The sequence below is a fragment of the Salvelinus alpinus genome, chromosome 35 (genome assembly GCF_045679555.1).
Source record: "Salvelinus alpinus chromosome 35, SLU_Salpinus.1, whole genome shotgun sequence".
NCBI lineage: Eukaryota > Metazoa > Chordata > Actinopteri > Salmoniformes > Salmonidae > Salvelinus > Salvelinus alpinus.
Genome location: NC_092120.1, coordinates 16106934 through 16127481, shown reverse-complemented (window position 1 = coordinate 16127481; position 20548 = coordinate 16106934). Strand labels below are relative to the sequence as shown.

The window sequence follows — 20548 nt, the reverse complement described above, 5'->3', positions numbered from 1 at the left end:
AATGATTGGCAATATCAGCTGGTTTTCTTATTGTTCTCCCGCCACACTAGATGGGCATGATGAGATAGATGTACCAAGTAAGCCCTTAACTGTATTCCATACCTCTTAAGAATCATTTTTACAATCAATAAAAGCATTGTTGTAAAATAACGTTTTTTTCTTACGATTCAATTTAACTGCTTAATTACGTAATGTTCTATAATTCTGTTAATCAATTTCTAGTTCTGTTTTGGCTGCTAAGACTTTTGCCATATTTATTTGATAAAAGCCTCACCCAGTTCATCATCAATCCATGGAGATGGCCGAGCCCCAACAGTACTCTTTCTTACTGGTGCATGATGGTCCATTACCTCAGTGAGCAAATCAATAAAACATTCTGTAGCGTGATTTAAATCATCCTCTAGATAAATCAGCTCCCAAGGTACAGCAGCCAAATCATTTTGAAATAGCTCATGATTAAATGTTAACATTTTTATCTTGACCACAATCCTTGGGGGTTTCTTTGGAACCTCAGTGTTCATGGTTATGGTCACAATATTATGGTCTGTCCAGCCCACTGGTATTGATCTAGCTTTAAGCATTGCAATGGTATATTACAGAAGATTAGATCAATGCATGTGTCTGAACGATGACCCAACCTACTTGATGATCTAGTAGTATCATTAACCATTTGTTTCAAACCACAGTTCTCGGCATATCTCATCAATTTAGTTCTATTCCAATTATTATGATCCTTCCAATTTATATTAAAATCACCCAAGATAAATACATCTCTGTTGCTATCTGTGGCCTGGTCAAACCCAGTACATAATTCATCCAGATAGGACACCTTAGAGCTAGGAGGTCTATACACACATCCTACCAATATGGGTGCCTGGTGAGGCAGATGTACTTGAGCCCATAGTGCCTCTATTTGACATACATTAAGGTCACCCCTCCTCTTAAAAGGTATATGATTCTGAATGTACAGTGCTACACCTCCACCATTCCTATTCCTGTCCCTTCTCAGTAGACTATATCCATGAATGTTCATTTGTCCATCATTTACAGATGCATCTAAATGCGTTTCGGTCAAAGCCAAAATATGAATATTATTTATGTTGACCAAGTTAAAAACCTCATGTATTTTGTTAGGAAGGCTACATACATTAACCTGAGCTATATGCAGCCCTTTCCTTGTCAAGTGGAGATCAATAGAGCATGTATTCATTATAGTGGAGATCAATAGAGCATGTATTCGTTATAGTGGAGATCAATAGAGCATGTATTCGTTATAGTTGAAGTTGTCATGATACACTACAACACACAAACTCAGATTTGAACATTAAATTAAAATAGCCAGGGAGTTACTCTAGAGTCCTGATACAGTTGCCAGTTGATGTAAAGTCTATCCATCACCATGGAGACTCGTTGATTCAGGCAACGCTTTTCCTTCATGATGGGATACATTTTTTACTCCTTTCATTGATCTCGGTGGGGAAGTGATCCTTCATTCCAAAATCAGTGTTTCTGAGTTCTCTGCCCCTGCTCTTCGTCATTTCCTTTTGCTTAAATTTGTCAAAACATGCAATAATAGCCCGTGGCCTATTCCCAGAGGCCTTACCCATTCTATGGAGAAAGTGACATTACGCGCAACATCAGTGGGCAGTTTCAGTTGAGTTGACATAGTCTCGGACAGTGTCCTCACAGCCTCTGCTGTTGTCATTCTCCGGTATCCCTGAAAATATTAGATTGTCCCGCATTGATCGACATTGTACATCAAGCAAGGTTTCTTTAAGTTGTTTGTTCTCCCCTCGTACCACCTCCACCTTGCCATGAATAGAGTCTACAGTACCTTTCAGCTCTGTGTTCTTTTTCCTTTGATCATCACTCAGACATTGGCTGAATTCTAGACTGGCACATAATGCATTGATGTCCTCTCGTATATATTCAAGATATCAAGTTAGGCAAGCCTTTCATTGATGGATTTGAACAAGTCAACATCCATATCAGTAAACCTCTCCCCATTCTCCACGATTTGGGTTTGTTGGTTGTCCTTAACAATGCTTGAATCCTCTGAAACCAGCGACATGTTTCTTTGAGTTCGTAAGTATCTCTCGACAATGACTCGCTCAAGCTCTTCAATGGATTCTGAATCATCCAGCGTGTTTGCAGGCAGAAAAAAACAAAAAGAACAAAACAACGTTAACTTAGCTAGCGTCTAGTCAGACTGCTCTGTGAAGGCATAGACTATCTCTCTGCCGATGGCTCCCTCTGGAGCTCACCTATCTGCCTCCTGCTCAGGAGAGCAGAATCAGACTTAGATCTGCAGGCCACTGAAGACACTGGGATGCTGTTCTGCAGAAGAAAGCTGCAGATCTGCTCCACCAGGTGGTCTATGAATGGCCGGCGGATGCCTGTGGAGAGAAGGGCCTGAAGCTTTCACTCAGCTGAAGCTGCATCCTCCCATGCTGCCAACATACTACCCTGGTGACCTTATCTAACACTTCTGACTGGGAGACAAGGCTGGTTGTGCCACTTCTAGCTCTTTTCTATAGTGCTTTAATGTCCCGACGGGTTCTGTCCGTGAGGGAGGGTGTTCCCTTAGATGTGGGAAAATCAGTGATACTTGCAGGTGAGGAGGTGCTCTGGATAGCTTTCAGCTCCTTGTCCAGGCTCTCTCTACTCATTGTGCATTCAAAAGGTCCAACACTAGCTTTCTCTGGCTTAACTGTGAGGCTAGTAATGGGGGATGTTGGCTGGTCGTATGGGATTATGGGCTTGGTGGAAGAGGTGCAACTCAGGATAGATTTATCCTGGTCTTCAACACTCTCTGAGCCCACTGTGTGATCAGACACACATCTTGTCTCATTCAGATGTAACACAGGGGTGTTGTTCAGTGGTGCTGTGATGTATATCTCAACAGAGGCATCATTGTTGAACACCGTTCCAACGCTGCAGAACATGGAACCCAAACCACTGTTTGTGAGCAGGGAATGATCTGAATCCCTGACTTAGTCTGAGATCAATAGTGTTAATGGGAAGGATGAACTTGTCCACCTTGACCCTCACATTGTTATAAAAGCTAGCAGCAGCAGAGCAGAACCAACCCTTGGGGAACTTGGGCCTGGTCTGGAGGTCAATGAGTTTTAGGAAGGAACAAGACCGGTCTCTGAGATCACAGCCTCAATCTGGTCAGCACTGACAAGTTTTGGGACAGATTTCTTAAGCCTTTGCAGGTAATGGATAAACATTCCAATAAGTCTGACTCCTCTCCATGTTGAACGGACAGTGCAGCTGACAGAGTATGACTCTGGTCACTAATAAATAAATTGGACTCTGTAGATGAACTAATGAGCATCTCGGTTACTGCACTCACAGCCTTAGCCTGAAACTTACAGTGATGCGACATAATAGGGAGACACAAGAGGACCCAGTTCTAGCACTAATAGTGATATCATCAGAGTCCATCACCGATCTCACAGGGTACAAAGAAGGTATACCAGAGGAAGATTAATCATTCATGTGGGACAACAGATTGTTCACAAATATACTGCCGGTTTCAGATTTTATTGCTCCCAAAGTAGACTCTGTTGCATTCTCTGTTAGGAATGAGAAGACCAAAATGCTAATAACCTCGTGTCTAGGTGGAGTTGGTATGCGTCCTCTGCATTGGTAGACAGGGAATGAGAACTGCAGAGTTTCTCACAAAGGGACAATGCCCTTAATTGGGTCTCTGAAAGTTTCTCATTCTCGCTGAATAGAAGTATATCATTCAAATAAACCATGGCAATGTCAACATGGTTCAAGTTATCCTGAAGCTGGTCAGGTGTGGCTGGGGCTTCTCGAATTGGAAAAGTCCAAATCCAAGTCTTTATCTACAGTCTCAACCATTTCTGACACTTCTGCTGTCAAGTATGGGAAACTGACAACATTTGGTGTTCGGAGTGTCACGGGGCACTGATCTCGGTGGCCAGTAAAGCTTGTTGAGGATCGGACAAGGATCCCACTGACGGGACAAATGGCCATGGTCAACATCTTTGCTGATGCCTGTTGTGCAGCATGTTGGTCAACTTGTCTTCCTGTCTTACTCACCACATTTTTACCACATTCGCCTTATTGTGCCTTTTGGTGGAAGATCTAGCCATGAGACGGGGGAAACTTGTTAAACTGTCAAACTTTAATTGGCTTGCTTTCAGCTTGTCTCCTGTCATGCTTCGACCATGGGACTACACTATATATACAAAAGTATGTGGAAACCCCTTCAAATTAGTGGATTTGGCTATTTCAGCCACACCCGTTGCTGACAGGTGTATAAAATCGAGCCCACAGCCATGCAATATCATTGGCAGTAGAATGGCCTTACTGAAGAGCTCAGTGACTTTCAACATGGCACCGTCATAGGATGCCACCTTTCCAACAAGTCAGTTTGTCAAATTTCTGCCCTGGTAGAGCTGCCTCGGTCAACTGTAAGTGCTGTTATTGTGAAATTGAAACGTCTAGGAGCAACAGCGGCCCAGCCGCGAAGTGGTAGGCCACAGAAGCTCACAGAACGGGACCTCCAAGTGCTGAAGCGTGTAGTGCGTAAAAATCATCTGTCCTCGGTTACAACACTCACTAGTTCCAAACTACCTCTCGAAGCAACGTCAGCACAAGAACTGTTCGTCGGGAGCTTCATGAAATGGGTTTCCATGGCCGGAAATGGGAAATGCGTTCTCTGGAGTGTTGAATCATGCTTCACCATCTGGCTGTCCGACGGAAAAATATGGGTTTGGCGAATGCCAGGAAAACGCTACCAGCCCAAATGCATAGTACCAACTATGTCTAGGGCACAGAGCCCTGACCTCAACCTGACCTGCTGAATGGAAGCAAGTACCTGCAGCAATGTTCCAACGTCTAGTTGAAAGCCTTCCCAGAAGAGTGTAGGCTGTTATATCAGCAAATGGGGGACCAACTCCATATTAATGCCCATGATTTTGGAATGAGACGTTCAACGTCCACATACTTTTGATCATGTAGTGTATGTCCAGGGAGCTGGGCAGGGACTACTGCCACTAACTGAGCAGCTATCTGGGCATTTCACGGGCTCCCGAGTGGTGCAGCGGTCTAAGGCACTGCATCTCAGTGCTAGAGGCGTCAATACAGACCCTGGTTTGATTCCAGGCTGTATCACAACCAACCGTGATTTGGAGTCCCATATGGCGGCGCACAATTGTCCCAGCATCGCCCGGGTTAGGGTTTGGACCGGGTAGGCCGTCATTGTAATTAAGAATTTGTTCTTAACTGACTTGCCTAGTTAAATAAAATGTAAAAAATAAAATGAAAATTGCCGTTGGGACTTCTAGCTGTGTTGAGCTAAGCCCATTAAGGTTGGCCAGGGTCTGTTGTATATGGTCCGGCATAAAATCATTGATATGCTTCACCACAGAGGAGGTAGCATCAAGACCCTACTACTACAGAGGGATGTCTACATGATCCCCTGTGTAAAAACACGGACCCCTAGTGGTCTGAATATTGACGTTTTTATGAACAGTCGGCTAAATGGTACATTTTCTTTCCACAGTTTATCAGCTTGCTCTTATGATGTTCCCTTTGTCATAGATTTTGGTGTTGGCGCTACAGGTGCCAGCGGGCGGCAAATGTAATAAGTATGGCATTAGTGTTCTTCATTTCAGCAAGCACGCCAACTAACCCATATGCCTATGGCAACCCTATTATTACCATCAGTACCATTACTACTGAAGTCATCAACACTACCCCTACTAGGGATAATAGTAGGCCTACAAGCTTTTTTTATACACCCACTACATCTTATTTCACAACCATAAATAATTCAAGACGTGCAAGCATACATTTTCTTTATGAAATTACATTTTCTAGTTGCCTCAGTCTAGAGGGCTCGATGTCAGGTTAAACCATCTATGGATGTGCATGTCACCCGCTGTCCCTGTCCCTCTGTCTCGGTGTCCATGCTTTGGATGTTAGAGATTGTCTCCATTTCTTCAATATCTTCAACACATTTGCCATGGGCTGGGGAGGCATTTTTGCAGTTAAAAAGAACATTTTCAGAAATTCAACACATTTTGATGACTTACGCTGTGTTAATACGATATCTGAGTGAGAGTGACTAACAAAATCAATGGAGGCCCGCTGGAGTTCAGGGCCCCTGGGCACGTGCCCTGCATGCCCGATCGGTAATTTCGACATGATTACTAGAAGTTTAGATAACAGTTTTTTTTTTTTTATAAAAAAATAAGTTACAGTGGTCTGGACCTCTGTGTCCTATGTAGCTATGGGCCAAGAAGTTATGTATCTACTACCAGTAGACAGGTTCAGAAAGAATGCACAGAAACAATAAGTAAGACATGGCTACTAGGCCTAATCAAGAGATCAATTCTTTAATTTATTCAGGAAGAATACCTTGTCACTTTGCTGTGTTAAATTCACTGATGCACATATAAAAGTAATAATGCTTTATGTTACGCCCTTGCTTTGGCTTCATTGGGATACGTACATGTGCGTGCTCTTTTTACTGCCGGGTATTTTCCTCTTCGAGCTCTCACTTATAGTGTTTGTTAATTAATGTATCTTTCTCAAGGAACTACAATGCATTTTGACCATAGGTCAACATACTGTATAGCCTAGTTCCACCAAGTAACAGAAAAACAAAGAAAAAAAATGCCCTTTGTACTTTAGTTCACTTTATAATTTCTCTGGATGTTTTTAAATAGCTGGGATTGATAGAACTGAAGCTTTTTATACAATGTATGTTTTTATTTTATTTATAATTTTGAGCTTTAATAGTTAAATACATTTTCCACACGGCTTACATTACAAGGCTACAATATGCGTTTGCGAGTTTGATCATTCCCTGTCTCTGCTATAGGGCAGCACTTGCACATTCGTATTTTCACAATCAAATCACCTCAAAAGAAATTCAGCTCCCCACATTTATAAGTGGACCATGTGTAAAGTATTCAACACAGGTACAACTTGCTCTTGAATTATACTTTTTTTTAGGTTTTGCCACAAGTATTCCCACAAGTGTCAACTGAGACAGGACAGCAGGATATGGTTGGGATTTTGAATGGAAACTAACTGGTGTGTGTTCACTTCAATTGTCATCGGCTACTAATGTTTGTAGCTGGTGTGCCTTAATAAACAAACCCAGTATGGATTGCGTGCTCTCTTGACCCATAGGCTCACAATGCTGCTTTCAAGTAATTGAGGTGAATGATCCCTTTAAGAGGACAGGTGTGTCTCCAAGACAAGGGTGTATTCACTAGGAACCAAACAGAAGAAAAGGGGTGAAACAGGGATGGACCTATCTGAATTCGTCCAATAAGAAACTCTTGTTTTTATTGCACAACATTTTCCGTTGCAAGAGGTTTTACTAAGGTGTGGACTAATGAATACACCGGCGGAGACAGGTGAGCATGGAGAAAACACTAAGTGAAACCTTTCACACATAAACAAACTGGTTTTGCCAAAAGTCTGCTTATGGCTTTTACAAATGAAACATGAGAGAAGAGAGAAAAGTCTGTCGTAAGTGTTGACATTGAAAATCTTTCAAGACATGTTTAGAATTAAGTGAAAGTCAATTTTTTCAAAATAGATTAACCCTATGTACTCTGTCTGGTTTAGAATGCTAGCACGCTAAGCTACTAGCTTGTCCTATTTGTGTTTTCAGAAGAACACAGCCTGGGTTTCTTTCTTTCTGTGTTTTATTAAGTCTTAAACAGACACATTTCATTCACTTTCATTTAGTTGTGATTTGAGTCTGAGTCAAAAATCCTCCACAGGCTTTCCTGACTATGTGATGAACTTACACCTGCTTCCTGTAGTTCTGTCATTGGCAGGTAAGGCATCTCTCCTCCCTCAATTTTCTGACAGGGGCTTCAATGTTGACTTAATTGTGTACCCAAAACTACAGCAGACCAAAAGGGTGTGCCTGTGGAAAGAATGCTGATGTGTGTGTTTTTAGAATGTGGGAGAGGTTGGAGCAGTAGCTCTACATTTTTGGGAAATTCCAAGGTGACAGAAACAGTGACTCCTCCCCAGCTCGGCTGCATTCTTAGTCTGTGTGTTCTATCGCATAAATGAAAAATAAAGTCACACACTCATCTCTCCTTGTGAATTTATTCAACCAACGTTTTGGCTTAACAACCTTTATCAGGGTGTGTGATATTTTACCACACAATGTCCAATGGCTTATCAGCTCTTCTATGACTGTTTCCCAAATGGCACCCTATTCCCCACATAGTGCACTGCTTTTGACCAGAGCCCTATGTAGTGGTCTACAAAGGGAACAGAATGCCATTTGCGACACAGCCTCGGAGTCATACTTTTTCTATCCCGTATCCACCTCTACTTTAAAAGTGTGCTGTTGTTTTACTTCAAATGATCAATGAGGGAACCTCGGTGCAATTCATCTCAATTTTTGTCCTTCTCAATTCTCAATTTTTTGTCCTGCACACCTTGTAAAGTCAATCCACCATGACTGATCAGGAGCATATTGATTTGATTTAGTATAATTCATCTGCTGAAGACTTTTGGGGCCTTTTTAAATGCTCGTAAAGTGTTTGGATAATTCCCCTCAAACACTCTCATACTAGTGTTATAACCTGTCATAATCACTGTAACGAAGTAAGCAATTAAGCAGGTAAATAAGGGATAATCATTGTATTCCTTTCTTCTCCCCCCTTTCCTACCTTCCAGTCATCCTATCTGTCACTCTCTCCCAGGATCTGGTCTCAATCCAGTTTAAGTCAGATCCAGTCCTGGTGCAGACTGGCACCGATGCGGTCTTCACGGTGGTCACAGTGTCCCAGGTGTTTTCCATCACATGGGGATACCCAGGTGGGGTGACCCCCCTGGGGCTGTGGGTGGGGGGCAGTGCGGTGCTCAACACTGTGACCCAGTACCAGGGCAGGGTCACCATCACAGCCACCCAGCTCCGTATCAGCAGTGCCCAGCTGGGAGACGCGGGGAACTACACGGTGCAGGTGGACCCCTCGCCCACCACGGGCCTGGCCCAAAACTCAAGGTTCATACAGCTCAGGGTATTCGGTAAGGAGGGAGGAAAGAAAGTGGAAAGGAAGGAGGGATGTAGTGAGGGAGAGAAAGGAGAATGGGAGGGAGAATTACAGAAGTGAATAGCAGTGGTGGAAAATCGAGAATGAAGTGTAATGTGATTATAGCCACTTGTTTGCCCAGACCTGTTAGTGTTTGTTATTACTGTTATTTTTAGTCACAGATAGCACTTCTTTCTTTATATTCTCAGTCCAGGCCTAGTGCTTATTGGCATCTTGAAAGCCACTTTTGCCATCTGCCCCTTTATTTCCATCTGCTCTCATGTCTGGATGTTGTTTCTTCTCTTAATCCTCCATTATTTTCATTAAACAAAATTAGTTTAGGCAGAAAACACTAAGCGTCCCTCTATTTTTCAGCATATTTTGAAGCTTGAATTGAATCCCCCTCTGTCTGTGATCACACTGTGAAAGCCCAATAATGGCTCATTCAAAAGCTCTCCCTGTGTGTATCTCCCAATCAGTCTACTACTCCAGTATTCACTAGCCTTGTCCAAGAATAGTGTGTGGCATGATAATGACTATAGGAGTTGACAATTACCATAGGAGTTGGCATGACCATAAGAGTGGTCAATGACCATAGGAGTTATCAAGACAACACTAACAGATTTGGGACCAGTCTATAATATCCCTTGCTTATCTTCTCTCCCCACCCTAGATGCAGTGGATGGCGTGTCTATGTTTGTGCCATCAGTGGCTCTGGAGGGGGGCAATGTGTCTGTGCGCTGTACCTGGACCAAGGGGACAGAGACCAGTGTGATGTGGGGTAAAGGGGGCTCTGTTCTCACCTCGAACTCCAGGGTCACTATCAAAGGGGGCGACCTGGTGATCAACCCAGCCAGGAGGGAAGACGCCGGGGTCTACACCTGCACCGTCGCTAACCTTGTCAGTGCTCAGACCGCCTCAAAGACCATCACAGTTTACTGTGAGTCATTGCATGCCCAGCTGCTAATGCTAATAAGACTGCCACACAGTGAGCAGGGCCAGTGAACAGGGCCGGATTACCGACTTGGCATGCAGGGGTAATCCAGGGGTAATTAGATAGCATATGAACACTTGATAGTTGAAGTCATGGCAAAATGTGTAGGATTGTAATTAACCGTAAATGAGCTTTAAAACTGCAACATTTTCTCTCAGCCTCATAATGGCAAAATGTGTAGAATAGCATGAGATTAGCTATATAACTGCACCATTTTCTCTAAACCTCACCCCGCTGCTGGCTTGCCTCTGAAGCTAAGAAGGGTTGGTCCTGGTCAGTCCTGGTCAGTCCCTGGATTGGAGACCAGATGCGGCTGGAAGTGGTGTTGGAGTGCCAGTAGGAGGCACTCTTTCCTCTGGTAAAAATAAATATACTGAACAAAAATTTAAAAGCAACCTGCAACAATTTCAACAATTTTACTGAGTTACAGTTCATATAAGGTAATCAGTCAATTGAAATTAATTCATTAGGCCCTAATCTATGGTTTTCACATGACTGGGCACGGGTGCAGCCATGTGTGGGCCTGAGAGGGCATAGGCCTACCCACTGGAGAGTCAGGCCCAGCCAATCAGAATTCATTTTTCCCCACAAAAGGTCATTATTACAGACAGAAATACTCCTCAGTTTCATCAGCTGTCTGTGTGGCTGGTGTCAGATGATCCCACAGGTGAAGTAGCTGGATGTGGAGGTCCTGGGCTGGCGTGGTTACACGTGGTCTACAGTTGTGAGGCCAGTTGGATGTACTGCCAAATACTCTAAAACGACATTGGAAGCGGCTTATGGTAGAGAAATGAACATCAAATTCTCTGGCAATAGCTCTGGTGGACATTCCTGCAGTCTGCATGCCAATTGCATGCTCCCTCAAAACTTGAGACATCTGTGGAATTGTGTTGTGTGACAAAACTGCATATTTTACAGTGGCCTTTTATTGTCTCCATCAGAAAGTGTACCTGTGTGATGATCAGCTTCTTGATATGCCACACCTGTCGGGTGAATGGATTATTTTGGCAAAGGAGACATGTTCACTTACAGGGATGTAACAAATTTGTGCTTAACATTTTAGAGAAATAAGGTGATTGTGCAAATGGGAAAATTCAGCGATTTAAAAAAAATGTATTTATAAATTTTATTTCAGCTAATGAAACATGGGACAAACACTTTACATGTTGCGTTTATATTTTTGTTCAGTATAATAATAGCTCATTGCCCCGGGGCAGTGATTGGGGACATTGCCCTGTGTAGGGTGCCGTCTTTCGGATGGGACGTGAAACGGGTGTTCTGACTCTCTGTGGTCACAGAGTAGCAGCCCAGTCAAAACTGTTCGCTGCTCTGGCCCCCCAATGGTGGAACAAACTCCCTCACGACGCCAGGACAGCGGAGTCAATCACCACCTTCCGGAGACACCTGAAACCCCACCTCTTTAAGGAATACCTAGGATAGGATAAAGTAATCCTTCTCACCCCCCCCCCCCCCCCCCCCCCCCCCTTAAAAGATTTAGATGCACTATTGTAAAGTGGCTGTTCCACTGGATGTCATAAGGTGAATGCACCAATTTGTAAGTCGCTCTGGATAAGAGCGTCTGCTAAATGACTTAAATGTAAATGTAAATGTAGCATGAGGTTAGCTATAAGACTGCACAGTTTTGTCTCTGCCCCATGGCAAAATGTGTAGAATTGCAGGGAAAACTGTGGCCCCAGATGCAGTGGTCCGGCTCTGACTGTGAGTAACTATCTAGTGTCCAGGGTTCTGTTAATTAGGGCACTTTTGAGAAGTCAGAGTTGTCTTTCCTTGTTATAGTCTGTTTTATTCTGTTTGGTGCCTAATGTACATGACCCAGCAGCTAAAATGCTAATAATATGAGCTAGTTGTTAAACTACATTACACCAAGTAATGTAACTACCAGTTAGCCACATAAGTGCATTACTAAATAGGCTACAGGGCTAATTCGCATTAGCAATAATAGCACTACTCATAAAGCCTCGCGAGCCGCCTGATACCGCATAAGCTTCCGGTATCATGCAACTCGCGAAGCTACTAGTCATACCCAACCCCAGTAATATTGTCCCCATTCATTTTGAGGTGAAACTTTACTGTGATAGTCTGTGCGCCACAGGATTTGTCTTTGAGTCTGTCTGTTGATGTTCCTTCCCCCCTCCGCCTCCAGATGGTCCCGACACCCCCGTGCTGAGCAATGATTCTCCGGTAGACTGTTTGGGAGGAGCGGATGCAGTGCTAGGCCAGACAATCCGTCTCACCTGCGTGTCCGACTCCCTGCCCCCCGCCACTTTCTCCTGGCAATACAACAATGAACCCGTGGCGTCTGGACAACCAGACAGTGGCGTGTTCAGCCTCCAGACCTTCTCCACCAACCAGAGTGGCCAATACAAGTGCGTGGCTAGCAACGCCATCACGGGCGCCACGTCGGAGCAGGGAACGGACCTGGCCATCGTAGGTGAGTTATGCGGGACGAACACTGGCCTTGACCACTGCCGTGACTCATTTTGGTGACAGTTCGTTTTGGACGGCGCAGCGGCGTCCATCTTTGGGTGAAGAGAGGGGAACATTTTGGCACAGCCTAGCTCATCAGCGAAAGATTGATTAATCCAAATGCTCTCGCAATGGGAATCTAACTCTTTTTCTATGACTTTCAGCTGTCTTCACTGATCTTCCCTTTATTTCCACCACTCGTTCTCTCTCACCTCTCTTCCCCTGCCATCACTTCATCATTCTCTTTCTGAAACCTCGTTTCATTATTTTCTATTTGTCTGTCTGGGCTCCGTGTCTCAGACACATTATCATTATTAATTTCTGTCTCCACCTCCCTCCCACTCTTTCTGTCCCTGCCCCCCCCCCCCCCTTCCTTCCCTGTTTCCCTCTGTCTCAGGCACATGCCTCAGTGCAGGGGCAGTGGCTGGCATAGTCATTGGCTGTGTGGTCGCTCTGATCTTAATCATCATAGCCATCGTACTACTGGTGCGCTGGAGGAGAGGTGAGTGAGAGTCTGTCTGTGTCTGTCTGTCTGTGTCTGTCTGTCTGTCTGTCTGTCTGTCTGTCTGTCTGTCTGTCTGTCTGTCTGTCTGTCTGTCTGTCTGTCTGTCTGTCTGTCTGTCTGTCTGTCTGTCTGTCTGTCTGTCTGTCTGTCTGTCAAGTCCCCTGTGTAGCCATGGAAGTAAGGCCTCTTTGTAAGCATTCACATTGACCTGTGTATACTATGCTCATGTAAACATACGTTTCTATGTTTGAATACTGTATGTGACAATGTTGCTTATTGCAGTTGACCGAAGACAGGAGGCCACAGGACAAAAGAGAAACCCAGAACTCATGCTTACAGTAAGACACTCATCTTTTCCCCAAAATATTACGATTCTGAAAGCACTTTATTTAATCAATTAACCCATTTCTTTCTTCCTCTTCTCTTTCTCCCTCTTTTTCAGCCCCCAGAGCCCCCTCCACCTGGTACCCGGACTTTAGGCAGAGGCCAGCACTCTGTCCCACCCGATGGCCGCGAAAACACACACACACCGCCACGCGACACTAACACACTTCAACACAATGGCCATGCCAACAGCAATGGGTTCCCACACAATGCCCAACATCCGAATGCCAATTCATTTCCACAAGATGGCACCACGCAGGACCACAACACTTTCACACACACTGCTGCACCTCAGAATGCCAACACACTCAACACCCTCCCACAGATGACTCAAAACCACCCGAACAATCCAAACATTCTCATACAAGCGGGTTCTACTCAGGTTGGTGTTAACCTTACCACACTGCCACACGACCAGCAAAATAGCAACGCACAGCTACCCACGGTTCACGTCAATCTCAATTCCTATCCAACTAATGGTCAACAACCCAACCAACAGTCACAGCAACAATTTACAAGCCCACAGGACAGTACAATGCAGCGGAGCGCCATCAATGTAGCCAACGGTGCTAGTGCTCTTCAAGTTCAAAATAACAACCCACAAACGTTCACACAGACTGGACAGTCATACACCAATCCCAGGATGCAAATTGGCTTGTCATATCCTGGTGATCCTTCACAGGTTGACCACAGTAACTTAGACACTGGTCCTCAAGTCTCTACTGGTCCTGTTCCTACTGGTTACACACACGGTGGTCGAAGTCACACTCTCCAGCGAAACGCCAACACACAGGCCTGCCAGAGGGACCAGGCTACTGATACCCAGCCTAGACACATCGACCCAGCAGCGGCCAGTTCTGTGCCACGTGATGCCAGTCATGCCACACCAAGTGCCAGCTCACACCACCAACAAATGCCTTGGAACCGTCTGAGGGGCACCCCGGCGTACCCCAACAACTCCCCCAGAAGGGTACAGGCTTCCCCCGACAGCAGCTACACCTCTGATAGCACAGAGTCTCCGTCCCAGGCTGGACGATTTCAACCACACACCCGAAGGAGTGGGCCAGGAGCACAGATCCAGAGCCCTACACCCAGGAAGGCTGCACCGACGGCGGGCAGACAGGCCCAGAACCTCGCCCACACTCATGGGACGAACAATCCGCCTGGGACTCCAAGCCACACACAGTCGCATATCAGTCCCCATGTACACGATACACCAAGGCAGAGAGCCCGGCAGGATGTCAGAACTCAGTCCCAGATCACAGCTCAGACCGCTTCTCAAAGCCAGACTGGCCCCAGGCAACAAAATGCCTCACACAGCCACCACAACCCCCATCCGCAACAACAGGGACCAGGCGCTCCACAGGGACTAATAACCAACATGCCCCGAGGCCCCACACTCGACACTCAAACTCTAACAAATCCAAATCACATCCCACAGACACAAACCAGGATTCAGTATGGTAGGGGAAACAAACCTATGATACCGCAGCCCACACAAGACCAGAGACAGACAGCAACACAAGGTTGGGGTGCAATATCTCAGCCTGTTACACAGAACCCCAGTAGCCTCACTCAGACAGCCCTGGAGATGCACACACTGACGACCCCTAACCCTTTTCACAACCGTAACCACCAGACACAGGCTGCCCTGCTCAACACCCAAGCCCGAGGCCGTAACCCTGGGCACCAGCGGCCCCCCACGCCCCCTCCCGTGATCCCTCTGGCTCAGTTCCAGACTATTCCCAGAGAACGCACACAGCACCAGTCTCCAAACCGGGGCCCCACTGGCCCTCTCAGGCCCCCAGTCAACGTACACACCACACAGAGACATCCCAACGCCCACCCGGCCCACAGACATCCCGGCGCTGCCATGCCGGCCAACCTGCACTCAGGAAATGGCCACCACGTGCACGCTGATAACACACACAGGCACGGCCAACGTACTCAACATGCCCAGAGGAACACTGCCCACCCACGCCAGGTAAGTAAACACCAAAGTAGTGTTTGATATCAGAGCCAACCGTTCCCATATGTTTGATAAATGTTGATTAGCCATTTCAGGTTTCATTAATCGCCACATGGCTCTCTGTCTCAGATGTGTGATCATTATGTCTGTCTCATTATGTCATTGTCTGTGTACTTAGTTTCTTTGGTTTCCCCACCTCTCATTCTCACTGACAGTTAGTCAGCATCCCAAATGAAACCCTATTAAGTTTATTTATTTAACTAGGCAAGTCAGTTAAGATCAAATTCTTATTTACAATGACGGCCTACCGGGAAACAGTGGTAGTTTAGTTCAGGGTCAGAATGACAAGTTTTGACCTTGTCAGCTCGGGGAGTCGATCCAGCAACCTTTACGGTTACTGGCCCAACGCTCTAACTACTAGGCTACCTGCCGCCCCTATAATGTGTGTATAATATGTGTGTCACGGGTAGAGTTGCAAAACTACTGGTAATTTACTCAAGTTACTGTAATCTGTGATTTTGGTCATTAACAGGCCTTCTATGGTAACTTTGGTTATTTATACATGAATTACTTTTAATAAAGATTTATCCATATATAGTATTTCTTTTTTATATCTGTGTCCATATTGCCCATGAGTTTCTAGTGAATAGACCATATGGTACAAGAGAAAATGGCCTAATTCATGAGAAAAGCATCTAATCAACTATGGCATTATTTTCAATTAACTCTGCAACTCTTCCAACTATTTACTTTTTTCACCAGTTTGGCGCCAACACATTAACAACAAAGACATATTGACACGGTCACATAAATATATAAAGGATATTTCATGCTGAAACCCTCATAACAATGGTATTCACTAAGTTGATGGTTTATATTTAGGATAACGTTTTACAGCTTTGTAATTTATTTAGATAAAAAAAAAATATATATTTGATTATTTTAAATATTTTACATGTGATGAGGCCACGCAGAGATAATTAGACGCCTGTGAACATGTGAAGTACCCAAAAGAGCCTCTAGATGTCTGGTGATAAATTCCATAAAATCATTGAAACTTCAAAAGTTTTCAGATATATACCCTCCCTTTGCAACCCTAGTCACAGGGAAGCTTGCCAAGCAGCTTTTATAGTGGGGCCTGCACTTTCTGTTGAGTGACTGGTATCTTTCTACTGGAGTAATGACAATAGTATTTGGCAGGGATACATCCAGGCTAGCTTGGCTTGGTGTTTGTCTGTCTATACCGTACCAGTGTTTCAGTGTCAGAATTGTGTCAGTGGCTATGTTGAACACGACTTGTATATAATTAAGGTCTTGTTCTTTCTCTCCGACAGCAGACCCACCAAGGGAGGCCTAGACACTGAGAGATGCCAACGGACACACACACACACCAGCAACTGACAAGAGGAGAAACACAACTATGGATGACTATGGGAGCCCTACTCTAAAGCAATGGAGACCAAGCAAAAACACATGTATGCACGTGCACACACATACACACACCCACTCACACTCTATCACACACACTTCCCGCAGTCGACTCCCCGTGCCTGTCAAGTGTATGTTATCTGTTGATTTTCAACAGTACCAACAATGAGTCACTGGAAAGCACACACTGGTGTGTTCTTTCTGAAGCACCATATAACCAAATAGTAGGAATGAGAAAAAGGCCTTATTGATGGCGAGACTCTCCAGGCCGTGTGTACGTGGCCTCTCCCATTCAGAGTGTTCAGAGAGAGAATGAGGCACTGCCACAACAATGAGGACTAGTTTCCATTCATATCTGTGTGTGTGTTGCTCCTTGTGACTAGAATAAACAGTAAAAAGGAAAGGAAAAGAGAACCCTTGCTGGATGGATTCCAATTGATTGAATGGACTTGGCCCCTGGGAACTACTGTGTGAAAATTCTGAAGGAGAAAAAACCTCTGCGACATGCTTTATTTAATATTTCCATGGAAGTATTTGTGCGGTGACTTTCTGTTTACAGATGCTTCTCTTGACACCACTCAATTAAGGGGATTTGCCTCGGCGCCTGGGCTTCGGAAGCAATGCTCAACTAACTATGAAGGAGACCCCACAAATAGATGGGCCGCTTATTAATTAAGCGCTTTTATGCGACTTAAATGACTCGGAAAATAATAGCGCCCATGCGTGGAGGAGATCAGCACAAAGAAGCTGCTGAGCTGCGACATTTTCCCCGACTAAGCATAGCAAAACAATTTGCTCTAATACTACAATGTTCTTTTGTGTGGGGGATTGGTACATTAAAAGTGATCTCTTTTGGAAGGAATCTTAGTTTTCTTTCGAAAAACCAAATGTGTATTTAATGTTTTTATTTTTCTGTTACGTGGTAAATATGTTGGTACTGCCATTGCGATATGTGTCTTTGTGACTCAGGGAGGCTGTTTTATACTAAAATATATGTTCCATTAAAATACAGAAAAGAGGATAAATAAGGTTTTTAAAGATTAGGGGTCTCCATTGAACATGCTTTTCAAGACCAGTATGTTTTATTGATGATAATAAAGTATTTTGATTGCCCCACGTGGTGTCTTGTGACTGTCGATCATTGGGAGGAGTTTATTTACAGGAAAATACTGTATGTCAGTGACATATGACATTAATTTTGATATAATGTTACCTACTGGTATCATCTTAACTGATTTAGAAATTATCTTGGCATTCTGATCATCTTCAGCTGTTACAAATATTCCCAGAATATTGTATTTACTAAACAGTTTTTAAGTTGAAGAATCTGCGCTGTAAAAAGGTCCCTTCTTAATTACAGCACCAGAGTTGCCAGATGAATACTGCAATTTTGCTTTACAGCAGAGATTTCCCTTACTGTGAAACCTATTACAGTATTCCTGCTGTAGATTTGGACACATGATTCCATGGCAGAATTTATTGGATGAGTCATGGTTGACAGAGTGAATAAGCCTACTGAATCGCAAGCCATATCTTAGAGCAATAACAATGAGGAAGATATGTTGATCTCTGCATTCAGGACGAAGAATAGGAGAAAGTCCTTTAGAGAAACGAGTGGCTGTGTTGACCTTTTGAATCCTGTTTTGTATGTGCTGACACTCGGTGAGTAAGACATGTTGAATTTAATAAAATACTGTTCTTTTTTGCTGAGTATGCAGACTCCCATAGGGAGTTGTTGATTTTCCACATTAGTGAAACGTATGTCTGTTTCCTCAGCTTGTTATGGAGGAACTAGGAGTTTCTGGCTTGCTGCTCTCTCAGTCCCTCAGCACAGCTCCCACTTGTGAGTACATTAAATACAGCCCTGCTCCACAACTGCTAAGGTAGAAGGACTTTGTACTGTTGAGTAATGGTAGAAAACATATTACAGTTATCCTCCAAAGCTAAATGACTGTCTGTTATTCCAAAACGATGGGAATATGTCACGTAGGAAGACTCCATTGCTGACTGTACATGCTGATACTGCTCCTTTCCAGAACTCAATTTGCATGTACATTTAATGTGGTTGTTTTACTCTCTTTCCATGATATACTGCGTTTACTGCAGCAAATTGTAATTGTTTATGTTTCACATTAGGGCAATAAATTAGCGTACGAAACAAGGCAATTGGAGTGGATGTGTAAAATCAGCATTTTTGTTGTGATTAAATGACGTACTGGTGTGCGTGTCTCCTCTTTATCACACAGTGGCTCCACCCAGCCCTCCTGACTCCGACGTGCCAGTGCTGCTCATCGTGTGTGTAACCCTTGCTGTGGTTTTGGTGGTGGTTTTTCTGGGGATCTACTATGGCTTCCAACGCCACAGGTATTCTAAACCGTAGAGGCTGTCACACACAGAACAGTCAATGGACCTATTCAAATACCCTTAAAATGTATTCTTTCTTCTTTCCATGAGGAAATCACTGATCGGACACATTGATTAAAGCAATGGGGAACGCATGTTTTCACGTATCCACTCTTGTGCTGATCAGTGATTACCACAGGGAAGGGAGGAAAGAAAGCATCCGTTTTAGAGGTATTCACTCACTGCACAGATATAACCTACATGGTGGTAAGTCTCCTCTTCGTTTCCATCAGTGCTAAGAAAAACATAACTGACACCACCAGAAGATATGGGTCCATGAGGATGAGTCCCGAAGTAAGACTTAAATCCTTCTCATTTTGAACTCCTATCGATTATTTTCTATTTCAATTCCATTTTTAACGCATGTCTCTCTTTGCAGGGACTGGCTGGAACATAGGCGTGTTTGTCCGCACAGGATGTGCATCTGCATGCAAATGTATTGGCTGAAGCCCAGTAGCAACATAGGTTGTATTCCAAATGGCATCATATTCCCTATTTAGTGAGAGGAATTTGACCAGAGCCCTATGGGTCCTGGTCAAAATGAGTGTACTATAAAGGGAATAGGGTGCCATTTGGAACACACCCCGTAATTTCAACAATATCTGGAGTTGAGTATCACTGCAATAAACATTTTGAGCAGCAAAATCAGACAGGAGTTTTTATATATTGTAACTCCACTAGGGGGAGCCAAACGTGCAAGAGAGACTTCAGGGGCCTCATCGATTAGAACCATTTCCTTTGCCTCTAAGGTCTTTTCCATTAGATAGGATTTTACAACACTGCTTGTTCAATATCACAAAATTAAAACAATAGACTTGAGCCATAGGCAAGGAAACCCTTGGCTGCAAATCAATAAATATACTGAACACAGATAAAACGGTGGTGAATAGCAACAAGGAAATCCACAGTCATGTTTATCTCGTCTAAAAATGATCACAGTCAGATATTGATATAAACCACAAAAGAGGAAACAGAAACCCCAGAGAATGCATGCAAGGCCTATTTGCTGGCTACAGAAAACGCCTAAAACTGCCACTTGCTCTTGCGTTGATGCACAGATGGTTATTTTTACAAGGCCAGACATACTGTAGCAGAAGAGCATCCACTGAAATACGAACATGAATGGTCAACGAATGAAATATAAATCAGATCAACAAACAAAAAATAGGCTTGTGTTTTCAATCGATGCTTTCCTGCTGTATTTTTGTTTATTTGTAAATTAAAAAAATATATATATATATTTTTGCGAACCATTTGTGACCATACTGTACCACCAGCATTGAAATAGAGTACTGGTTGAGTTTTTTTTGCTCTGGTCATCAGGT

The 20548-nt window shown here is 44.0% G+C and overlaps 1 protein-coding gene across 1 annotated transcript; it reads left to right on the top strand.

Annotated features, from left to right (window-relative positions):
* The first annotated feature begins 7406 nt into the window (after positions 1–7406).
* On the top strand, positions 7407–17936 carry LOC139564436 (uncharacterized). The gene is made up of 9 exons (XM_071383953.1): positions 7407–7524; positions 7782–7838; positions 8698–9048; positions 9727–9993; positions 12212–12499; positions 12932–13036; positions 13322–13377; positions 13482–15407; positions 16727–17936. Exons 1-9 carry the CDS (start codon positions 7500–7502, stop codon positions 16754–16756), a joined length of 3105 nt encoding a protein of 1034 aa, XP_071240054.1. The 5' UTR covers positions 7407–7499; the 3' UTR covers positions 16757–17936.
* Positions 17937–20548: the final 2612 nt, after the last annotated feature.

Coding starts and splice junctions, on each gene's coding strand:
- LOC139564436 (XM_071383953.1), top strand. CDS start 7,500: ATGAGAGAAGAGAGAAAAGTCTGTC. Junction 7,839..8,697: donor TGTAGTTCTGTCATTGGCAG/GTAAGGCATCTC, acceptor CCTACCTTCCAG/TCATCCTATCTGTCACTCTC. Junction 9,049..9,726: donor CATACAGCTCAGGGTATTCG/GTAAGGAGGGAG, acceptor TCCCCACCCTAG/ATGCAGTGGATGGCGTGTCT.